Source organism: Equus caballus, chromosome 29 (assembly GCF_041296265.1).
Source record: "Equus caballus isolate H_3958 breed thoroughbred chromosome 29, TB-T2T, whole genome shotgun sequence".
Taxonomy (NCBI): domain Eukaryota; kingdom Metazoa; phylum Chordata; class Mammalia; order Perissodactyla; family Equidae; genus Equus; species Equus caballus.
In genome coordinates this window covers 32655545-32678537 of record NC_091712.1, presented here as the reverse complement: position 1 = coordinate 32678537, position 22993 = coordinate 32655545, and the positions used below count along the sequence as shown (strand labels likewise).

General features: G+C 45.0%; 1 protein-coding gene across 8 annotated transcripts in view; it reads right to left on the bottom strand.

The window, feature by feature from the left end:
* The window catches only part of BEND7 (BEN domain containing 7), an 80009-nt gene extending 59038 nt beyond the window's left edge, over positions 1-20971 (bottom strand). For 2 of the 8 annotated variants that reach the window (XM_023632181.2, XM_023632182.2), the window contains exons 1-2: positions 20566-20971; positions 18198-18281 (exon numbers count right to left, since the gene is read on the bottom strand). In XM_023632181.2, coding sequence (XP_023487949.1) covers positions 18198-18281; positions 20566-20626 — 145 coding nt within the window. In that variant the 5' untranslated portion in view covers positions 20627-20971. Of the gene's footprint in view, positions 1-939; positions 1068-18197; positions 18282-19947; positions 20280-20565 lie in introns of those variants that run through there. The other 6 variants (XM_023632185.2, XM_070255338.1, XM_023632184.2 and 3 more) reach the window with 5 other exon arrangements.
* Between the last annotated feature and the right edge of the window lie 2022 nt (positions 20972-22993).

Sequence of the window (22993 nt, the reverse complement as noted above, 5' to 3'; positions counted from 1 at the left end):
GAATAGCAGATCTGTCTGCCAGGAATTTAAGATTCCTAAGGCGAAGCGTCAGGTGATGAAGTCGAAACGTATAGTGAGGTCATCCCATTAAGGGCCTTACCTGCCAGGTTAAGGAAGAATAATTTTACACTGGAGATACTGGGTCATTACTCTGGGTAATTTTAAATTCATTTTCTCTTTTAATATAAGGATAGTAAATAATCCGATCCATCCTTTAGAGAAACAATTCTGGCAAAACGATGGTGAAAATGTGGGGAGAGAAAACCAGTTAGAACGTTACTGCTAATGGCTACATGAATGACCATGACAGTCCGAACCAGGATTTGAGGGATGGAAGACAGAGAGAGACATTTAAGAAGTTTCACCAAATAGACTCGGTGATTACTTGGGGTCTGGGTGGTGAAGGAGAAGCAATTCAAGATAACTCAAGGTTTCTAGCTCGGGTGGCTGAATGGATGCTAACGCCAGCCAGAGAATTAGAAAAAGGGGGTTGCAGGGAAGTGAGGACATAATCAGCCTAGTTTTGACAAAGAAAAGTTAGATAATAAGCAGGCACTTGGAAATGCAACTATGGGGGACATGAAGTTGATGATGAAGCAGTACTCCACAACTATTTGTAAGCAGTAGTAGTAGCTACTACAAGTACCAGTAGTAGCTGAGTCTCTGGACTGAGTAACAATTCAGGGGGTGGAAGGACACCTTATGCGGAGATACCAGACTTCCTATTAATCTAGCATGCAGAGATCTCAACGCCTTCATTTTAACATTAAACTTCATCTGTTTCCAAGCTGGTAAAGTGAGTCAACCTGTTCTTCCTGGACCCCCTGTCCCTGTGGTAAGTAGTAGTCACCACGGTCAGAACAGGGTCATCTCTAACTCCTCACTCCCCTGACCCCACATGGAGTCCATCACCCAGGGAGGCCACGCTTGGTAACTCACCTCAACAGAAGGACTGACAGAATCTTAAAGACCCGAGGGACGATTCTGCCACTACATTCAGTACTGGTCGACTTGCACTACAGTATCATGTCCAGTTTTGTACTGTGTTATAGAAGCTGTTGAAAAACTTAAGGAGATAATGAGAACGTCAACAAAAAAGATTAAAAGAACAAGGAAAGGTTAAAGGAGTTGGGGTGTTTCACTGAGAAATAAATGGCTATTGAGTAACTTAATTATCTTCAAATACACTACGGGTTATTATGAGTAGGACATTGTTCTTTACCCACAAGGAAAAAATGGATTGAAACTGGAGCTTCCAGGCAGGAGGCTGGGCAGTGTATGGTCTTAAAGAGCTGATCCTTCCGGTTCAGAAATACTAGAAACAGTGCAGAAGCATCTGAGAAGATGTGCAGAAGAAGTGACAAGAGGAATGCTTTTCTGCTTGAGAGGATGAGAAAGTTCTGGAAGCAGATAGTGGTGATGGTTGCATGTCACTGTGAATATAGTTTACAAAAAAAAAAAAGCTTTAAAACTCGTTGCATTTTTCAGGTAAAAATAAACATGTTAAAATAGAAAAATTTGAGTTTCTCAGTGAGCGAGAGTAAGATGACCAGGATTTACAATATATGGTCCAAATCTCTCCTTTCAAACACTAGAAGTTGGCATGGAGCCATGCTGTGGAAAACACTGAACTGCAGCCTGTCAAACGACAGCAAGGGGAGAAAGAACAGGAAAAAGGAGGCAGCGTCCTTCAGCCTATGCTTTCTTCACCACAAACACCAATGAATGAGTCTAAAAGCAAAAGGAATTTGAAGTAGACTCTGTGCTGTGAGAAAGGCTGAGGTTGGTACCCTCGTTCCAAACCTACAATGACATGCACACTATCAAGGTCCCAACTGGTCACCCTCAGGGACGACAGCCGTGTTTACAAAGGACATGCAAACAGCAAAAGTGGACTGAAAAGCATTAGTTTATAGAAGAGAGCAATGGTTTCCAAGGGAGCCCTTTTTTCCAATGCAATCTTAAGTGGAACTCCAGTAAATAAAGAAGAGCCGAGTTCTGTTGAAGACAGCGTGCCAGAACCCGCATTCCTGAAGCAGCCCCTGCAGTACAGTCAAGAACTCCTAGGACGCCACACAGCATAGTCCAAATGCCACTGAGAAGGGAAGAGGCAAAAACATGGCTACAGAATCATCTAATTGGTTAAATCAAACAATAGGATAGGGAATATTTGAACTGAAAATGTAGTTGCCCTATGTTTGAGGGCACTGTCAAACTGAAAGTTACAGGAGGAAAATAATTAAGCAGCCCAATGTATGCATGGCATTTTCACGTAAAGGACAACTCAGTTCCTTTCAAATCTATTTAGATGATATCAGGTTCATTCATTCACTCAATAAATATTTATTGTACTACTACTTACTATGAGATATGGGTGACCAAAAAAAGAAGAGGAAAAGAAATATAAGATACAGTCTCTTCCCTTCAGGAGTGTATGGTCTAGCAGGAGAGACAAATGAAGGCACAAGCAATTCTAAGAACACAAGGCCTCTCTTGTAAGGAATAGGCAGGCTTACCCAGCACGGGCCACCTGCAGCCAGGGCGGCAGGCTGGAGCTCTTCAATCAAGGCTGAGGATGCGAAGCCAGGACAGGTACCAAGAGAGAACGCCAGGGATCCTAGCTGGAAAACAGGCTTTCTGAGAAAAAAAGGGCTAAAAGGGCTTGAGATGGGTATTCAGGACCAAAGGAGCAAAGAAATCCCAGGGAATGGATCAAGGAGCAGCGAGCGTTTCGAAATGGGCTGTCATGCTGCTCCTCAAAGGTGTCCCTCAGAGAACATCTACAGACAAAGGAGCATAAACATCTGTGAGAGGTTTGGGGGAAAAGTCCTAAAAGGGGAATCAGGAACAATTTTCTTTGATGTCTTCATGTTTTATCTTAAGAACTAAACGCAAATCCTATACTCTGCTCTCATATAACATCATATGAGATGTGCAGATTCCCGCAGCCAGGGGAAGAGCACTGGGCAGCCACAGTTACACGTCTGCTAGTTTAAGACACACCGGCCAGCAGAAGGATGGGCTGGACCACTACAGAAGGCCAAGGGCTGCTGCTTTTAAGTCAGGCTCTTCAACGTGCTCAGCTACATTTTCTAGGAATACATTTACAGTGTTCATGACGGAACAGACAAAACCAAGAGAAGATGTGATGAATGCCTCAGACATGGCATAAATTACAAGCGTTTCAGGAATTGAGCGAAGAGATCATTTTAAACAGGGAGGCTTATAGCCAGCTTCATCAAGATGGTAAGATTTGAGCTGGTCAGTAAAAGATGGCCAGCATTTCCACGGGCACTTTTGGGGAGAGAAAAGAGGGAACAGAATGACAAAGACTACAGGCAGAGGAAACAAGTGGGCCATGGGGAAGAAGCTAACTTGCTTGGAGTTGAGGCACGGAATGGGCAAAGCTGAAAACACGACTGAAATTTTGACTGTATCCTGAAAATGACAGGAAATCAATGAAAATTTTTCACAGGAGAGTGCATGACACAACTAGAACTACCTAACCAATTCAAAGAGTTTACCTACTTAGCTCTCCCCAAATGGTCTTATTTCATGGACACCTAACGTTTATTTTATAATAAATATTACATGGCTGCCCAACTGAATGTTCCTTTGATGTGTGACTCTGACCATCATTAAGTGAGTAAGTCAGAAGCCACCACTGCAAGTAACGTTCAGGAATAATCAAGTCAAAGAGTTGACATCCTCAATACACGGAAGAGGACTTACAAATCAGCGAGAAGAAGACAAACACTAACAACGGAAAACTGGGCAAAGGACATGAACATCTAATTCACAAGAGAAATCAACAGTTTAAGTCCCTTAATCTCCCTAATTATTGATGTAATGAAAATTAAATGATGTGAAATTCTTTGTCTAATAATTTGTCCATTAATTCTTAGTCTATAGATTCATAAAGCCCATTTTTGGTGAAGGTGCAGTGTTGTAGTCACTCTCATATGCTGTTGGTAGGGAATCTTTCTGGAGGGAAATTTGGCAACTCCACTTACAGGAATTTATCCTACAGAAATATGCAAACAAATACCCATGGCGTGTGCAGAAGGACATTCACTGCAGCCTCATTTTACTAGTGAAACATTTATCAACAGAGCATTAGATACATGAATGATGGTATATCAATATAATGAAATTACGGTATAGCCTTAGACATCTTTAAAGAATGAAATAGACCTTTTTATCGTCATTTGGAAGTATGCGCGAGATACTGTAAATGCTATGACGGTTGAGATCATGATTATTTCATTCACTACTAGATAACCAGGACTGCCTGGCTCAAAATGGGCATTCAATCTATGCGGAATAAATGGAGATCAGTTAAGTAAAAACAGTTGCAAAACATTATACAGTTATGTGTTGCTTAATGACAGGGATATGTTCTGAGAAATGCATCATTAGGTGACTATCGTTGTGCGAACATCATAGAGCATACTTATACAAACCTAGACGGTTTAGCCTAGAACACATCTAGACTGTATGGTACTAATCTTATGAGACCACCATTGTGTGTGAGGTCTGTCGTTGACTGAAATATCGTCATGCGGTGCCTGATGGTATAGCATGATTCCCTTGTCCTTTTCTGTCATACATACACAAATTTTTTACACGCACTCGATTGTTAACAGTGGTTATCACTGGAGAATGTGACTGAGACAGAATATTTTACTTTTTACTTTATAACTTGCTTCCAACCTTATAAATTTTAACTTTAAAAATGGTTTTAAAATGAGTATGTATTACTTTTCTGTGATTAAAAAATAATCTAGAAGAATTATGTACAATCTTCTCCCTGTGGTATTGTAAAGCTGGGTATAAGGCAACTGGTAGTGGCAGTTTGGACATAAAAAACATCTTCTATAATGTTACCCAGGAAAGAGGATGTTGGGCAGGAAGGAGAAATAGCTGGCTAGAGACAGCAGCAAAAGAAAGTCAAGAAAGGAGGGTACTGGGGTGGGGTATATTTTGCAACCCCTGGGGTACATCCTAAGATTACTTTCTCTTAAAGCTCACTACAAGCCATGTATTTTTAAAAGGAATTTGGAAGCAGGTACAGGGAAAAGTGTTAAAGCCACCATTTCTAGAGCCCTCGCGCCGCACCAGGCCCTCTGGCGAGCACTCTGCCTGATAACAAGCTGAGAGGTTCGAATATTGATGAATACGTTTTACCCAGGAGAAAACAGAGACTCTGAGGTTAAAGATCTGAACGGGATCCACCAGGCTTCAAGGGCCAAGCGTTTCACTGCTCTACGAAACCGCTCAAGGAACTAGCTGAAGGCAGAAGGACTCCATTCACAGAACAGTGAAGCTGTGTGGTTTCCAGGAAGCTGCAAGGACAAGTGCTGGGTGCTGTGTGAACTAGTCAGCACCTTAACCACCTAGTTATGCTAACACACATGGTGGAAGCAATGAAATCATCACACCAAACTATCTTTATGGATTCCAACTTAGCTGTACTGTTTCAAGCTAAGAAGAATAAAGTTCAGACATTTCCTTTCAAATTGGAAACACGGTTCATGTGAATCCTGTGAGTTCCACAAAGCCAAAGATAAAAACTTGGAAAAAGTGGAATAAGAATTTATTTGTGTTCAAGATTCTGTGCAACATACAGCAGAAGTCTTCGAAGGCTGACAACACACATAGGAAAAATATAACAAGATTGTAGATTAAGAGCTGCCTCCATATGCCGATAGCAGTATAACCAAAATCTTGCCTTCATTCAATAAGAGATAAAATGTTCACAATTCACCGTCTGGAAATAGACAATCTTTTTCAATATAATTTGAAATGCTGATCCTCTGTTCTACTGTACAGAAGACTTCGAAGAGAATGCTAACATGGAAGCGCAAATCTCCCCTTCTTACTGAGATGTGAATTTACTGTCTACAGCACGGATCAGTTAAGCACGAACATGATTAAGTACTGGCTGTATTAAATTTCTTCAGTTATTTAAAATTTTTAAATATTCCAAGTTAAATACACATACTCTTGGACAGTTTCATCCTCAATGTAAATAATGTTAATGATGAAAAATGGATCACATTCCCAGTGCCTTCTTCTTCCAAGGATCTCAAGGAACTGATAACTTTGGGCCCAAAGGCACCTGCAGAGCGGCAGTCTTCCAGAATGAGATAATGGGAAATCTCCAGGGGTAAGGCAGCCACAGATTCAATCAGTGGCTTCCAAACTTTTCTGACATGGTTCACAGCAAGGAACACATCTTTCATGATGACCTAAACACACACATATGCATACTATGCGCATAACTAAAACAAAAGTTTCATGAATTTATCCTTCCTGCATGCAATGCACTCCGCTATTTTCTAGTCTATTTCCTTACTATTATTGTTGTTGTTATTGTTATTGCTGTAGTTAGTGTTTGCAACAATCCAGTAAACGGATTTCATAACTCACTTATAGGTCACAACCACTGGTGTGAAAAACACCGCCTTAAAGTCAAAGTTATTTAGGACACTGCCCTAGGCAGTCTTGCCCCCCTCTACTCTCTTTCTGGATCCACCCATCCTCTCTCCAGGCTCCAGTGACAACGTGTATCCAGGCACTCCAGCCTTGACCCCACTTTGGGGCTCCAGACCCATACATACAACTGCCTCCTGGACAGCCCACTCGGGACACTTCAAAAGCAACTTCAAAATCATGCCCAAAAATGTATTTTATGATGACCATCTCTGAGGCTTAATAAACAGCACCAACCCAGCTGTGCAAGCTGGACACCTGGGACTGCCCCTCTTCCCCTCCCTCTCACAGCCAGTTCATCACTGAGTCCTGCTTACTGTGATTTCTAAATGAATTGTGATCCTTCCACTTCTCTCCACCCCCATTCCCATTATCGCCTCATGGGGCTACTGCCAAAACCTTCAGTGTTGCTTCCCTCCAATCTACATTCCCCCCCAAAGCCAGGGTGATCTTTCAAACACGCCAATCTCATTCCATGACAGACCTCGGCGGAACGCCACCCACCTCAGGATGAGGCAGCTCCCCCTACGGCTCACCCAGCCCTCCACCTCCGTCCTCCCCTGCCTACTTCTCTGGCTGTGGCTCTGGCCACATCCCCTCTTCTTCTAAACTGGTGGCTCTCAGGTCTGGCTGCACATTAGGATCCCTGGACAGCTTTAAAAATCCCTGCGCCCAGGCCTCACTTCAGGACAATTAAATCCGAATCCAATTAGGGACTGTTATAGACAGCCAGAGGGCCCTCTGCTTTAGCTACAGAAGTGCTCTAACTTCCTGGCCTTCACACATCCTCAGCTCCACCCCCTTACTCATCCTTCAGGTCTTAGCTTAACTGTCATCTTCTCAGGGGTCATATCCCTTAATCCCCCAGGCCTGCTGAGACCCCCCTGTTCTACGTTCCCACAGAATCCTCAATTTCCCTTATCACAATCTAGTGGGCTTTAAAATCTCCTAGCCTGGCACTAATGGCTACTCAATAAGTACCTACCAAATGAATGCAAGAATAAGTAAATTCTAGTATCAGATATGCCAAGAAGCTAGAGTTGAGGAGAGCTGAAAAAAAAAACACACTACTGATGTGCAAGACGTAAACCAACATCTGTGACATCTGTGGAAAAAATTCTCCTCATTTCTATGGAGTGTATGGGGTTGGCAAGCAGAAGCCACTTGGCGCCTATATTCAATCACGTCTTCTCCTGAAAGCTTTCCCAAAGGAACATATCTCATTGTCATCGTCTTTCTAGCTCATCAAAGATGATAGAGGGGGAATCGTTTCCCCTAGTGACTAAGTTGCTTGCCCAAAATGACCAAAGTAAACCAGAGGAAGATGGATCAGATCTGGGCTACACAGCTTTGCTGCTCCAGGCGCCAAGCTCCCTCTTCCAGAGCAGAGTGACACAGTGGAACAGCAGACTTACAGAGAAGGCTAAAGCTAACATTCCCGCAGCAACACCCCCCGCAACCGTATTTCATGCAATGCTTATTAAGGTACCCATTAAAGTCCTGCTAGTAATTGAAAAAATTATATATGTGCAATGAGAATGAGTTCGTGTTAACAGAAGAACCTTAACTTTTGCATCCCCTGACTTCTTACTTTTAAGTTGTACCTTTACCTTGCATTTTTGTGAGGTTCTTTATATTTTATACGTAGGTGTAAAGTCATATTTGAGATATAATTCCATTAGCCATACAAACAACTTCAGAAGCTATTATGTTGCATCAACTTTTTCTGTAAAAATAAATTGTTAAGGATATTATTCCTGGAACAGAATAAATTCTTGGAATTACTGAGTAACTTATGTACCATACCACTGTTCCAAGAACACATTACTTATTTTATCATGACAAAGTAAAGTTATTAATCTTCTGGCTTGTATTTCAACAATGAGAAATGCTGTAAGATGCACAGACACCTGCATTACATTTCAGTTCAACTTTATACCATCCATAAACATCTCTGTTTTGGACACCTCGTCCAAACAAATGCTCACAGAAGGCTCCACGTAGCATTCGGTTTTATGAAACCATAAAAGTTCCTTGCTGTTAATTACAGAGACAAATGTCTCATCACACATTTGGTTACCAGATAGCATAATTAGTTTTCTCCATTAACCTTTCAGATATAAAATCTGATTTCCAAGTAAAAAAACACTGTAAAGCCCTTGGAATTCAAATAACACAGTATATTTGTACAAGTCTGAAAAGAAATGCAATACTAAGAAAATATTTTTATGGATTTTTATTTACAAGGATACTGATTGTCTGGAATATCTAAAGAAATCTGTCTAAACTTGTTAATGATTTTAAAATCTATGATCAAATATGCATGTAGTAAGCTGTCTTTTGTATAGAGAGAAAGCACAGTAACCTGACCATGAATGGAATGTGCCCTTTGATCTCCCTCCTCTGGGCATGGTGATGCGGCTGCACTGGTCCATCACAGCCTCTCATTTGTTCCCCCTTCATACCAGCATCTCAGAAACAACCGACAAGGGAAGGGCGTTCAGCCCATGGCAATGCAATACTTTTTCTCTGCTCACAGTTAATGACCTCACAACCTTGGCCTGCTAAGGACCACACTCCAGCTCACGTGTCTAGGGGGCGTTTCTGATTGTCATCATGAGTAGGTGGGGTGCTGCTGACATTTAGGTATATTTATACCGCCAACATTCAGAGGGTGGGATCAAGACCCCCTGCAATGCATGGGACAGTTTTGCACAAGAAAACTATGGACTCAACAGACTACCCTACTCAGATTAGCTGAGTGGCAGCAAATCACATTTCAACATGTCGTAACATGGTACTCATTCATTTATTCCTTAGCAGTTATTGAGAGTCTGCTCTGTGCCAAGTATTGTGCACTAGGAAAACGGTAAACTCAGAGTCTTGCCCTGCAGGAATTCAAGCTGAGACTCGAGGGATAAATCAAGGATCACGCGGACAAGGGAAGCAGAGGTCATTCCAGGCAGAGACTGCAGAGCAGATGCCAGGGCCACAGAACTACAATATTCCAGAGGTGCCCACACAGTATAGGGAGTCTCCAAGGCCCCTGGGGCGGGGGCTGGTATGCACACAAGGGCCAGTGGTGCATCCTATTTCAGAGTTAAACTTTAAGAGGGGGTCCTGCTGTTAACCTAATAAAAAAGAAAAAAGCATGTAATGAAAAATAAACATTCCATTGGCAGTGTTGACATATTTTACTCCTGATATGTGAGGTCCAGTTAGCTACGAAGAAGGATGTGTAAATTTTCACCTTGCAGAGCATAGTTTCAACACGGCTGATTTCACCTCTTTATTCTGAATTTAAAACCGAACTCTTCCCTCATTCACTGAACATCTATTAATGTTTGTTATGTGACCAGCATGGAGCTGGGCAGTGGGGACACAGGGATGATCCTTAAGGAGTTTACAACCCATGGGGAGAGACACAGGAGTAAACTGGCAATTCCTCTGCTTTGATAGAGACACACGCAGGATGCTGTGGAAGGCGAGGTAAGAGGGGAATCAGAGAAGACAACCTGGAGGAAGTGACATCAACTTGGAGCCTTTAGGGATAAGAGAAAGCCAAGCAAAGCACAGGGAGGATGGTGCAAGCGTGGAGTTCCAAGCAGAGTAGGTGGTTCATGCAGCCACAGAGGCGAGAACGTGCCTGGCCTAAAAAGAGAGGAAGTAGGGCCCATTGCAGGAAAGAAAAATGGTTTGAGGGCTGGCCCAGTGGCACAGCAGTTAAGTCTGCACATTCAGCTCAGCTTCGGTGGCCTGGGGTTTGCCGGTTCGGATCCAAGTGCAGACCTATGCACCGCTTGTCAAGCCATGCTGTGGCAGGTGTCCCACATATAAAGTAGAGGAAGATGGGCACAGACGTTAGCTCAGGGTCAGTCTTCCTCAACAAAAAGAGGAGATTGGCAGCAGATGTTAGTGCAGGGCTAATCTTCCTCAAAAAAAATAAATAAATAAATAAATAAAAATGGTTTGCTATGACTGAGCCACGGGAGGTGGGAAGGGAAGGGTCAGGACTAAGCTCGAAGTAGACAGGTGGCAGTTCATGGTCTTAACTGTCAGGCTTAGGAGTCTGAGTCCTAACATGAAAATCACAGACAACGAGGAAGCTCAGGCAAGGGAGCAGCCCAAGTTGTGCAAAATACCCTAAGGAACTAGAGGCACCCCTGGATAAATCACCGCAGGGGTGGCGTCTGCTCCTTCCCCCAGTCCTCCCCCCTGCTCCCGCTGTTACTGTCCTCTCCAGGTAGTGCCCTCTCCGAGAAACTGTTCCTTATAAGAATAATGGACTTGCTGTGCAAACGTCCTAGACCTATTTTTTTTTTTAAAGATTGGCACCTGAGCTAACAACTATTGCCAATCTTCTTTTGTTTTTTGTTCCTGCTTTATCTTCCCAAACCCCCCGTACATAGTTGTATATCTTAGTTGCAGTCCGCGCCCAGGATCCGAACCCTGGGCCGCCGCAGCGGAGCGCAAGAACTTAACCACTCGGCCATGGAGCTGGCCCCTAGACCTATTTTTAACTTTGAAATGCAAAGCACATGCTTCCAAAATCTTCATTTTATCTTACAGACGGCCATATTATTTTCTTCCAAAAGTAAAAATCCATATTCCCACGGGAACCAGAGAGGCTAAACTGTTAATACGTCTCCTTAGATTCTGTCTTCATGGAGATTTTCTTTCTTTTTAATGATGTGGTCACGATCGGTGTAGGCAAAACAAACTATCGCAACACATCACACACTTGACACGCGGGAGGTTCCTGAACCACAGCGGGCCTGTATGAGAAACAGAAGAGGCAACTTGTCCTCAAGACACGGCCTCAGTGAGCAGGCACACCTTGCACAGCTGTGTGCAGGGGCCCCTTCCCTCACAAGCATGACACGCGCCAAGCTCTGTTGTTGTTTAACAGACGGCTGTTTAAAAACTTAAAGTAGAAAAACTTGCTTCATGCGGAACCCGACAACTAAACAATGCCAAAATCAGTTTATATCTATCTTAAACACCTCTATAAAGTTGTACCAATGTTACAGCAGAACACGGAACCAGCAGAGCAGCTTCTGTTTTTCAATTTGGTTTTCAATGTGTTGCTAGTTTTCAAAAAGATTTCAAGTTGTGTCTCACAAATCAACGTCAGGAGTCCCAAATTTCTATGCTAGTTTAGCATATGACAAAAGCTTCTTCCAGTTAAAGGAAGAAGATTTCAGTTTGGCTCACTAAATGTTTCTAAAATCTCAACCTAGTGGTATATTTTAAAACAAAGCTTGAGAGTCCTATACAACAGGGCTCAACATGTTCACGCATCTAGACAACGAAGATCTGAGTACCTATAATGTGGGTACCTGTTATGAACACAGCAGCGTGCAGGATGCTCCAAAGGATAAGAAAAGAATGCAGGTCACACTTGCTCTGTGATCTAATTTACCTGAGGAGGGAGGGTGCAAATAACGACAATCCACGTGGTAACTGTTGAGGTTTGAGGGCGGGGGTACTTGCGGGGTGACTTGGAGCACAACAAAGCCATGTACAAAAATAAGCAACATTAGGCAGTCCAGGCTAAGTGCTATAAAAGAGTAGTGTTATTATTTAGTGTTAAGGTGTCCAGAAGAAAGGTGACTCCTAATTTGGAAGGAGAAGGGAGAAGGAGATAATAAAAATAAGAACAAAGCATTTTCTAGTTTTAAAGAGTGTTTCACCATACAGGACTTCCTATATGCTGTAGGGGAACTTGCTTAGGGGTTAGGGCCAACATTACTGTTCTCTTATGGCAGATAAAGAAAACCCTCAAACTTTCATCCAAAGTGTTATGAAGCGTTAACCTGAGACGCACACCAAGGTTTTCTGACACTAAACCTGAGCTCTCTCTACTATGCTATATAAACTGAAAAGGCTTCCAGGCCTAGGTAATGTTTGAATTGGGCTTTGAAAACTGATAATAGAGACAGGATTGCAAAAGAAGGAATCTGGGAATGGGATAAGACATGGGAGGAGACTGGAGATTGGGTATGGAGAAATCGGGATGGGGAGAGGAATGAAGGTGAGAATGGGAAAGGAGCTTTAGGGAGCATGATGAGACACCAGTGCGACACCAACAAATGCCTTTAGGAAGGGGGAAGCCAGAGAGGGGGCTAGAAAGGTGAGCTGGAAACAGCAGGTGAACAGCAGAGGGGGAGGGGAACAGGGCCTGCTTCCTCAGAGGCTGCAGGCAAAGCAGAAAGAAGATGGGAAGCTCCCCTCTGTGAGACATAGGACCTTGGGCAAACTGAGGTTTCCAAAGGCCCATTTTTTTCACTTAAATGGAAATAACAATCCCTTCTCAGAATTGGTGAGGGTTAAACGAGATACAGGATGAGAAAGCTGGGCATACAACAGATATTAAACAAACCTTGGTTCCCTTCCTCCCAAACGGGGCCTGGGCTCTTCCAGGAGGAAACTGAGCCAACCCCTTTCCCTCTGCCTGTCTGCCGCTTTCACCCCTGAAGTCCTGCTTTGCTGGGGAGAGGGTAGGGAGGCAGACACTAAGATCAGCCCGTGCGCCCGGGTAGAATGGGAGGGGTGAGACAAGGACTGCAGGCAGCTCAGACACAGTCAAAAGACCCGATTTTAAAGTGTGGTCGACTACCAACTACTGTGTGACCCTGGGCAAATCACTTTCATCTCTGAGCTCAGCTTCCTGTTTGTACAACAGATATAACACCTACCTCACAGTGTAGCTGTGATATTAACTAAATGATTAATGGAAGTAGGAGACAGGCCTAATTGCAAATGCCTCCCAAACTTTAGGCAATCGGCAATATCTAAGGATGACTAAGTCTGCATCTGGAGTTGCAGAAACACATTCATATGTGCACTTATATTCAAAGGCATCGTCGGGGCTTCAGTTTCCTCAAGAGGCTCCCTCAACTCTGACTTTGCTGGCAACGGCTTTTGAAGCCATTTTTGGACCTGCAGTGTAACCAGACATACTTTCAGAGCTGTAGGAAACCTCAGAAACCATCCAGAGCAGAGGTTTCTACATCGTGAGGAGGGCACTGGAAGGGCTCTGCAGGGGCCCGTGGAGGTGGGGAGGCCGAGGAGGAGGGTGGGGCGTGGTGGAGGCGCTCTGGGTGCCCTCCGCCTGCTGCCAGCACCCCTGCTCCCCTCTCGCCTGTTGTACATAGCGGGGCTCCACATGGGAGTTCGTTTGAACAAAGCATTTCATGTGGCTCAGGCTATGGTTTTGGAGACAGACAGATCCTGGTTCTATCCTGGTTCCGTCAATGAGTGACTCTGTGCACTCCTCAAATTCCTCATCCAAAGAGTGGGAATGAGAATAACTTTCTTGGAACAATGAATGGGATAACAGATACAAGGTCAGTCCTGACACATAACACAGTGCCAGCATAGTGCCTGGCACATGGCAAGCTTTCCATAAACGGCGCTATTCTCAGCCACATTCCCAACCCCAAGAGACACTCAGGCCCTCTTGGACCTTCATTTTAGGAGGCTGCTTCTCACTCTTGGAACTCCAGCCACAGGTGTGGTGAGACATCAGGGCCTCCTTCCTCTTGGGAGGAGGGCCCAGCTCCCCAGCCCTTGGAGGCCAAACAAGAACGGGGTGGGACCCAGGTCACTGGAGTCCAGGTGAGGAGCCCTGCCCTTTCACACAGGGGCCTGCCCACCTCTCCAGGGAGGGGAAGTACACTGTGGTTAGGGGCTAACTCCCTAACTTGGATAAGTGGGTAGGAATTTTTTGTGTGCCATCTTTGAGTAGATTCTGCGGACCCTGGGGTGGGGGTAGCTGTCATCAAGAAAGCCACTGACAAGAGATTCAAAAGTTCAGAGATCTTGACTCAGCTTAACTGGCATGGCTACTACAGCCTGTGCTTCCTCTTCTCAAAGTGTATAACTGAACTGAACACTAGAAGAAAAACTAGAACAGGGCCTGGCATGCAACCAAGGAGACCGAATCCCTGAAAAACAGAAGTTTCAAACTTACAGACCATAATAGTAAGTCTAAAACAACATCCAATGTATAAAAAGAGATTTTATTATATGTTTGTATTATTGTTATGAATAATAAATTAATCATCTCAGTAAAACACTTTCTCAATGTGCCTTGCTGCCAGCTAAGGTCTCTTCGAAGCTCGGTGAATTTGCCTGGCTCAATGTGGTAGAAGCAAAAGATCTCTGGACAGCAGACTTGAGGTTATTCCACTTTCTGCTATCTATGAGCAAGTCACTTAACTCTGAGCTTCAGTTTCCTCCTCCGGGTAATGGGATAATAACATCCACCCTCACAACTCACGGATATACTGTAAAACTGAGGGGATGACAGAGGTGAAAGCACTTTCTAACCTATAAAGCGCGGCCCTCCCTTCAAGTCTGATTACACTGACGCTCATCCCTCTGTGTGGCTCACGTCACCCCTACCTGGAATCTTCTCCGACTCCCCTCTGCCTATCTGTATCTTTCCCTAGTTCAAGGTCCAGCCTTCCCAGAGCGCTCCACCCTACCCTAAATTTGATCCTTCCCTCCCAACTCTGCTTTCGCTCGTTGCCCTAACGGTTCCCATTTGTCATTCAATTATGGTTCACACAGAGGGATAGCAGCATGGGGTGTGCACAGCTGAGGCACATGGGCACTGGGATCCCAGCTATGGCACTTGCTCCTTGAGGGATCTGTGGCCGGCTACCTAATGTCTCTAAGTCTCATCTACAAAACGGAGACGATAAGGACTCCTACAGAGCTGCTGTGGGAAGTAAAAGAGATAATTCATATGAGAGGTACTCAACTCGATGCTGTGCACACAGTAAGCGCTCAATCCCCGTAGCTGTCCTGATTGCTGAATATTGCTCTTAACTGTGTCCTGCATTTGTCCTCTCTCCCTCACCTGGATTTAATCCTTGAGAGCAGAGTCCCTGTCCTCTCCATTTCTTTGGTTACCCCCAACCCCACTCTCATTCCAGAAAAGTGCTGAGTTCATAGTATTTTCTCAAAAAACATCTGTTGAATAGATTAAAATGAATTAAGCTGTTTTTCTCCAAACAGTGGTCAAATCTTACCCGAGTTCATCACAGCCTGATTGACAAAGTCAGTGTCCACAAGATAAAGTAACTCTTCTGACCCTATTATCACATTAACAACGCGTGAGTAACTCCCAAAGCTCTCTGCCAAGCCGTTCACCCTACTGAGCCATCCTACCATGGTGGATGCACTGTATCACTCAACATCCTAAAAATATTCCCGAGAAAGAGATTTCTTGTGGGAACGTCTGCCAAATTCTGGAGCACTCTCTTCCTCCAAGATGTGAACTTTAATCTTATACGTGCAGACAGTATCAAAGATAACACGTATGTTTGAACACAGAAAATCCTATATAGTGTCCTGGGGGCCATGTTTCAGTAATGTGTTATAGGTGAAACAATTCTGGTATTTTGTCAACAAACTCCCTTGGATATCCTAAACCTCACACAGAATTCTACACCATCATGACTAATATTATGGATAGACTCTAGCAGTTTACAAAACAAACATGATTTAAATCTACATTTTAAGAATAGTAACTAGAAACTAAAAAACATCCGTTTTATAACACTGTCAACAAAATTCTTAATTCTATATGCCATCAGCAACTATTCTCAATTGCTCTACAAATTATGTTTGTGTAATCACTTGCTCTTCCACTTTTTAAAATTGACCTAGAGATCACAAAATGAAAATATTTCTTGGGAACCATATCACACATTCCCCAGAATGAGCAAAAGGCTGAGAAGTAAGCCAGGCGCACTTTCATGCTGTTCAGTCTTCTGTCTCTGGATGTCTAAGCCTTCTTGACCAAGACCTTGGGAAGCTTATCCCAAGCCTGGTCTGTCACTATGTTCTCCTATCTTCCTGGACTTGGGCTAGAAAAAAGGAAAGCAGCAATGTCTGCCCACTTCGAGAATTTCCATTTTACTGAATTCTGAGCACTAGCATCCTCCTCTTCATCATCCTCCACTCTCTCATACCTGGAATTAACCAACTGGATAGCGTCCTTACCATTTTCCAATCACACAGCAGAAAAGGGGGAAAGGCCTGCTCCGTTGGAGAATAACTAAACCAGGGACATGATGTTCCATTTTATGATAAACGTAAATCTTCTACTAAAAGGCAAACTTCATTTCGAACGGCCAAATAGAGTGGTATTTAGATACAGAATTCCAACCAATCAAGTTTAGGGAACTGAAAATACAGAATCCCAACTTATTAAGTTTAGGGAACTGAGAAGAGTACAATCCAAGAATATTCTCCTTCTGGTCAAAGCATTTTGCTTGACCATTAACCTTTTGGTTTTAAGTTGTCTTGGTGCTGAGTAGTGCTGGCCTCAGGAATATTCTTTCCCTCCATGGAAAGATCCACATGCCTTCAGTGGTTGGTTGTGTAAGAAATGCTGATATTGCCCTCCCATTTTACCTCCACAAAGTATCTATTTGACTTCTCAGTCCTTTGCAACCCACCCTTTCTCTTCCTCAATGCAAAAAGAGAGACTGTGGTGACAAAACACGACATCTTCAGCACTCACGTTGTTTTAACTTGCAATAGTCCTCAGGCTGGGTCAGAACAGCAACCCTCCTTCCTTAAGCCAGATCAACTCTCCCCAGGGATATGGCGATTCTGCCCTTGCCTTGCAATCACTCTTGCCCTGGCTGTCTCTCGTTTTCTGCTCCTTGCTGTACAGCACCCAGCCCTCACCCTACTGCCATGGGTTGCAGGTGCTGAGGATGGGCAAGGTTGAAGCCAAATGCCACCATTTACTCCCCACTCTGACTTTACGGGTACTTCACTCAGCGGCAAAATCTTAAGTCGTTTAATTTTTGGTTCATGGTCTGCAAATAACCAACCATACATGCAAGGAGCTTCATGTAAGGTATTTGCACCAAAAATGACATATGAGAAGAGTGCCGACATTTTTGGCTACCTACTCATCCATCATGTGGCCACAAGTGTCGGAAGGTCTTAAAGACGCTGCTTTTACTCTGCCTGTCCACAAGATGAGCTGGGAATGAGGATGGTAAGCGCAAAGTATGGCTATTCTCTCTGAACACAAGTGTTGGTGTGAAATGAACGCAAAGCCAGGAAAGCGAGGAGCTGCTCTGTGACAACTAGTACTATTAAGAGGTGGTTAGGCGGACAATCACACTGTGATTTTCCTTACGCTTTCTGACTGTAGATTTAATTTAATTTTGTCATGGCAGGATTAGCAACCAGGTCACAGAGGTGAAGGGACATTATAATAAGACAGCATATTAATCCTCTATCCCACCCAAAGCAGAAGCAAAACCAAACAAATAGCAGCTTCCTGGAAATTGAATTTCTGTTATCCAGATGTCAAAGATGTAATACCCCAATTACACAAACTATTGCCAGTGAAGCATGCCAGCGAATATGCAATGTAAATGGGGTGAGCGCCGAGCGACAAAACTGCACAGTCAGCATCTGGCTCTGGGAGCGAGTGATAATTAGCACTGTGTGTAGACACTAATAAACATTTATGTCTGAAATTACAACTTTTAGCAATGTTAATAAGGGATATATTGGCAATCTGTAAAATAAAAGGTCTTGAAAAGAATGTCATACATTAAGCAATGGCAGACATTTCCCGTTCTGGCACAATCTTTTTTTTCCCCCTAATTGCAAATGGCCACGCTGTTTTTGCTGAGAAATTAATTGACATAAGAACCTACCTAAAAAAACGGGTTGTGTCTCTTTGGCCTCCCCATTAACATCGTTGCTGAATTCTGAGCTCTTATATACCTCATGGTGATAATCTGTGATGAGAAAACAACCAGAAATTAGAATTCTGATGACCTGCGAGATATGAATAAGCAATAAAGCCTAGAATCTCATGACATATAGTGTGTATAATCTACAATTTAATTTATAAATACAAATTTCAATTTATAAATAGAATTTTTGGTTAATCACAGAATTTGTAGTCACTAATAACCCCTAAAACTTTGCTTACTCTGGAGAAGTACACAAACTTGAGATATTGCTTTGACATTAGAAAACAGCTCTGCTTGGTCACATAGTTTTTACAGTAAATTTGGCCCACAGATGCCAATTACGAGGCTGCTTTTCTTTCAAATGATAAGTCTATATGGAAAAGAAAAACCCTGCCCAATCATAGGCCAGAGGAGTATTCCAAATTTCTCTCCACAGCCTGTTTTCATAAGTATTTCAATAGTATGCTTTAGTGTTACTCAACACTCTGTTTTCTCAGTTTACCCAGAAAAATCCCCACTGTTAAGCAGCTGACAGCCAAGCACACATGAAAAATACCGATTTGTTATTTCAAAAATAGTATAATTTGGATAAGAAAGCAAGATTCTCATCTTTCATACAAGTGAGTCTTTTGCATTCAGCTACTGCACTTTCATATGCAATAATTTATGTCCTAAAAATGCACCTGCAGAGCAGAGAGAAGAATCAGACTCATAATTTAAAAGAAAAGAAAAGAAAAACTTGCTATGTCAGTCAAACTTTAAAGTACAATATTTTACAAGCTCCTCTACAGAGGCGACTGTACTCTGGCAATTGTCTATTTCTAAAAAGCAGCATCGCCTAGGTCAGAAAACAGAGGTCCCTTCTTAACAGCTATTCCCTTTTTTTTGGCCTTGGACCTCACAGGACAAGGTCTACAAAACGACTCTCACTTTTAAGATAAAGTCGTAAGTGGCCTGAGGTCATAAATAAGAAAGCAGCCTACATTCCTGAATGAATCAGATAGACCAACAGGCCAGTCACGCAGGAAGAGACTTTTAAAGTACAAATGACTGTGCAATCAACACTAGTAGAAAAAATGCACATAGAAAGAGGGAAGAGCCAAATATTTTGAATACGTAAAAACTATTTCAGGCCTCTTTCATGAAAAAGTATCCAAAGGAAATCAGGGGATACAGATATGAGTAGATCTTCAAAATGTCAATCATCAGACCATTTTCAGACTAACCGAAAACAGGCTTTATTGAATCTCTATCATCCTTAGATCGGCTTATGTTGAAAAGCTCTATTACTCGCAATTGCCCTCTAATTTTCATTAGCTTACATGTGACTTCTCCAGGTTGTTAAGACAATCGCCTTGCTCTCTACTCTGATGCCAATGCTAGATACGACAGGAAAAGCGGACAGCTTCTCTGGTTTGGTTTTGACCTCAAGTTGATCCAAAGAAGATAGAAATTTAAAGAGGGTGGTTCTCATCTCAATATTAGGATTTGTGACATGACCATGAAAAAAGTCACCTGCCTCCAAGTTAAGGTGACACAAGGCATTTTGAAAGACATATTTTCACATCTGCTCTTAAGTTCTCATCATTTGTTAAAAAGTCAAATCAGGAAAATGAAGACTCTGATAAGTAATTGAACATAGACAGGACTATTCAACTTTCCCCTCCCCGATAAAACAAACCCAAGCCCCAAAGACTGTGGTATACACCTGTTAAATCGCCAGGAACCGGCTGGATTTTTTTTTTTTTTTCGTCAATGATACATATATGACTGATAAGTGATCTATTCTAAAACACCTTTGCCATGCAAATAACGAACGTATCTAGAAAAGATGTTGGACGTCAACAATTCTCATCTGGGCTTGTCCACCTCATGAGCTTCTTTCTCGTTCTTAAAAGAACCACCACCTTTCTTCCTTCTCTTTGCGGGGGGGGGGAGAAAAAAACACCCCACGACCCTGGGTCGGGATTCGTGTCCGCACGGCCTGATGGAGAGGCAGATCGCCCCCAGCCCCCCACCTAGCCACAGGAGTGGAATACCAAAGAAGGCTCCCGGCTCCCCAAGTGTCATTGTTTGCTAATTTCCTGATGTGCCCTCCGACTTGTTTACGCCGGATAACATCCTGCCTCTCCCCCCGCACAACTTTCCCCGCCGCCCGCGTGTGCGGCCGCTGCCCCCGCGGGAGGGGACTCGGGGGGTCCCGGGAGCCCGGCCCCCCGGCGTGGGACGCGCGGCCGCGGCGCCGGGCGAGGGGCGGCGGGCCGGGCGAGGGGATGTTTACGCGGCGCCAAGTCCTTCCTCCGCCGGCCGCACGCCCCCCGCTTACCTCGGCTCACCAGTTTGAAGCTCTGCGATTTCCTGCTTCGTTTCCTCTCCGAGAACTCCATGGTGCGGGCGGGAGCCGGCGGCAGGGGCTGCGGCCGGGGGCGGCCGGCCGGGCGGCCGAGGGAGCGGCGGCCGAGGCGGCGGCGGCGGCGGCGGCGCTGGCTCTTGTCACCCGGCAGCGGGAGCGCCAGGACCAAGGTCCGTGCCTGGAATCCGCAGGGGGGAGGCAGAGGAAAGGGAAAAGCCAGCTCGGAGCCCTCGGGGGCTGCGGCTCGCGGGGCTCGGCGGGAGGCGCCTTCCCGGGAGAAGTTGCCCCCTCCCGGCGGCCGCCCGCGGCGCGCTCAGCACGCCCCCCGACCCCCGCTCCTTCCCGGCGCCTGTGCGGGCGCCGCCGGAGCGAACTTTCCGTTGGGGAGCGAGTTGGGGGCGGGGAGGGCGCGGCGCGGCGGGCCGGGGCTGCCGGCGCCCTGGGCGCAGCTCCGGACGCGGCGGCGGCGGCGGCGAGCGCGGCCCCGGGGACGCGGCGGGCGGCGGCGGGGTGCGAGCCGGGTCGGGGCGCTGACCGCCCCCGCGGGAGGAGGGGCGCCGCGGAGGAGGCGGCGCCGCCGGGACCCCGGGGCCACCTGCTGGCGGAGCGCGGCCGCCGCCATCCCCGGGGGCCCGGGCCGCCGCCACCCACCGGCCTGGCCGCGCGGCGCCCCGAGGAGGAGCCGGAGGCCGCGCGCGGCGCCCTCGGCCCGGCCGGCTGGCCTGGACCCGGGGACGCGGGCCCGGCCCGGCGCGGGGGTCGGGGAGTCGGGCCGCTGCTTCCCGGGGGCCCGGCTCGCGGCCCCGAGCTCGCCGGCGCCTCCCCGCCGCTCCCTGGGGCCGATCTTGTTAGAAACAGCCCTGGGGGTCGGGGACCCTCCTGGCCAGCCCACTCCTTGCCTTCAGATTCGGGGTGTCGAAGGGCCAGGCTCACTGGTTTTAGGCAAGTTTTAGGATTAAAAAAAAAAAAAGCCCAACTTACCCATCTGCGCTCTGCAAGGGAACGAAGAGATTGTAGAATTTCCTGGTGGGAAGAGTATAGAAGAGTGAGCTTCAGTTCTTCATCCCCGTGCAAGGAGGGTTGCAGGAAGATCCGGAGTTATGTTCAGGGAGAGAACTTGGAATGTGGGGCTTGGAGAGGGTGCAAGGGGTGAGGGGTGCGACGTCAGAGGGTGCCTGATCGCTTTGCTCACTCTTAGGGAAGAAGTGGCCGAGGCAGGTGCAGGGGACTCTGCCGCTTGCTGTAATAATGCCAAAATAATTAGCATAAACGGAAAGCTCTTATTAGTTTTATATAATATTCTTCTCTAGGCAGCTAAGAGCACGCTACGTCTTTCTCACATCTTTAGAGTGTGGAATGGAAGAGAATTTTACACTATCTGGGAAAGGCAGTACAGGAGTGTGATCTGACCTGCTTAAAAGTGCCACCGCCAGACTCATCATCTCTAGACCAAAATACAAAGAGTAAAAAGATGGACAACCCATCCAGCGCTGTGGCAAATTTAAGCGGCCCCAAAAGAATAGAGGGGATTAAAGGAAAACGGTATGTTGATAAATGTGATCCGTTACACAGTACCTCTCACTCCAATGAGGAGACAGCCACTCAGGGTCCACTTTTAACAGGGAGATACAGAAGAAGGGGGAAGTTGGGGGCAACTAGCATGAACCTACACACACCCAGAAATAAAATCAAGGTACCAGGTAACCACCAAATAGTGGAAGCGGGGCCTGGTGCGCATCCTGAGGTCTTAGGTGGGGTGCTCCAGGTTGGAGGGGTAGCTGTTGTTTCAGCTCGCTAAAGCAAACCCTTCCACAAGAGGTTTTGAAATCTTTTTGGTCACTGTCTCCTTCTAGGTTATGTTCAAAGCTCCGGACCCTAGTCCCGGAAAATACGTATAGAGCAAACAAAATTTTGTGTAGACTTTTTGGAGTTCTTAGACCCCTGGGTGCTCTTAAAAGGTGGCGCAAGGGGTTAAAGTGATAACAGGGGTTCAATCAACTACCCTGTTTGGTTTCCTTCCGTTATTTTTTTCTCTTTCTTTCTTTAAAACCAAGCCGTTAAAAACCCAAAGGTGTTTTGAATATTTCTAAGAGGCAAAGCTTACTATTTTGTTCCTGGGGTTGGGACCTTTTCTTTCCTTTTGTGATGCCTTTTAAAATGTTATTCTAAAAGCCACAAGGCTGAGTACTATACCAATTGAGGGACATTTAAGATCGTTCATGCCTTGGAGCATAAAATGAGATTTTATTATGCTTAAGCTATGCTGAAATCATTGAAGGTGCCACACCAAGAAGCAGATCCCTAGGGGAGAAATTAACAACTTAGCATTTTCAGTTCAAGTGGGAATATGAATTCCATTTGCTGAAGAAAATATTTTTGATATAGTTAAGAAGAAAATATT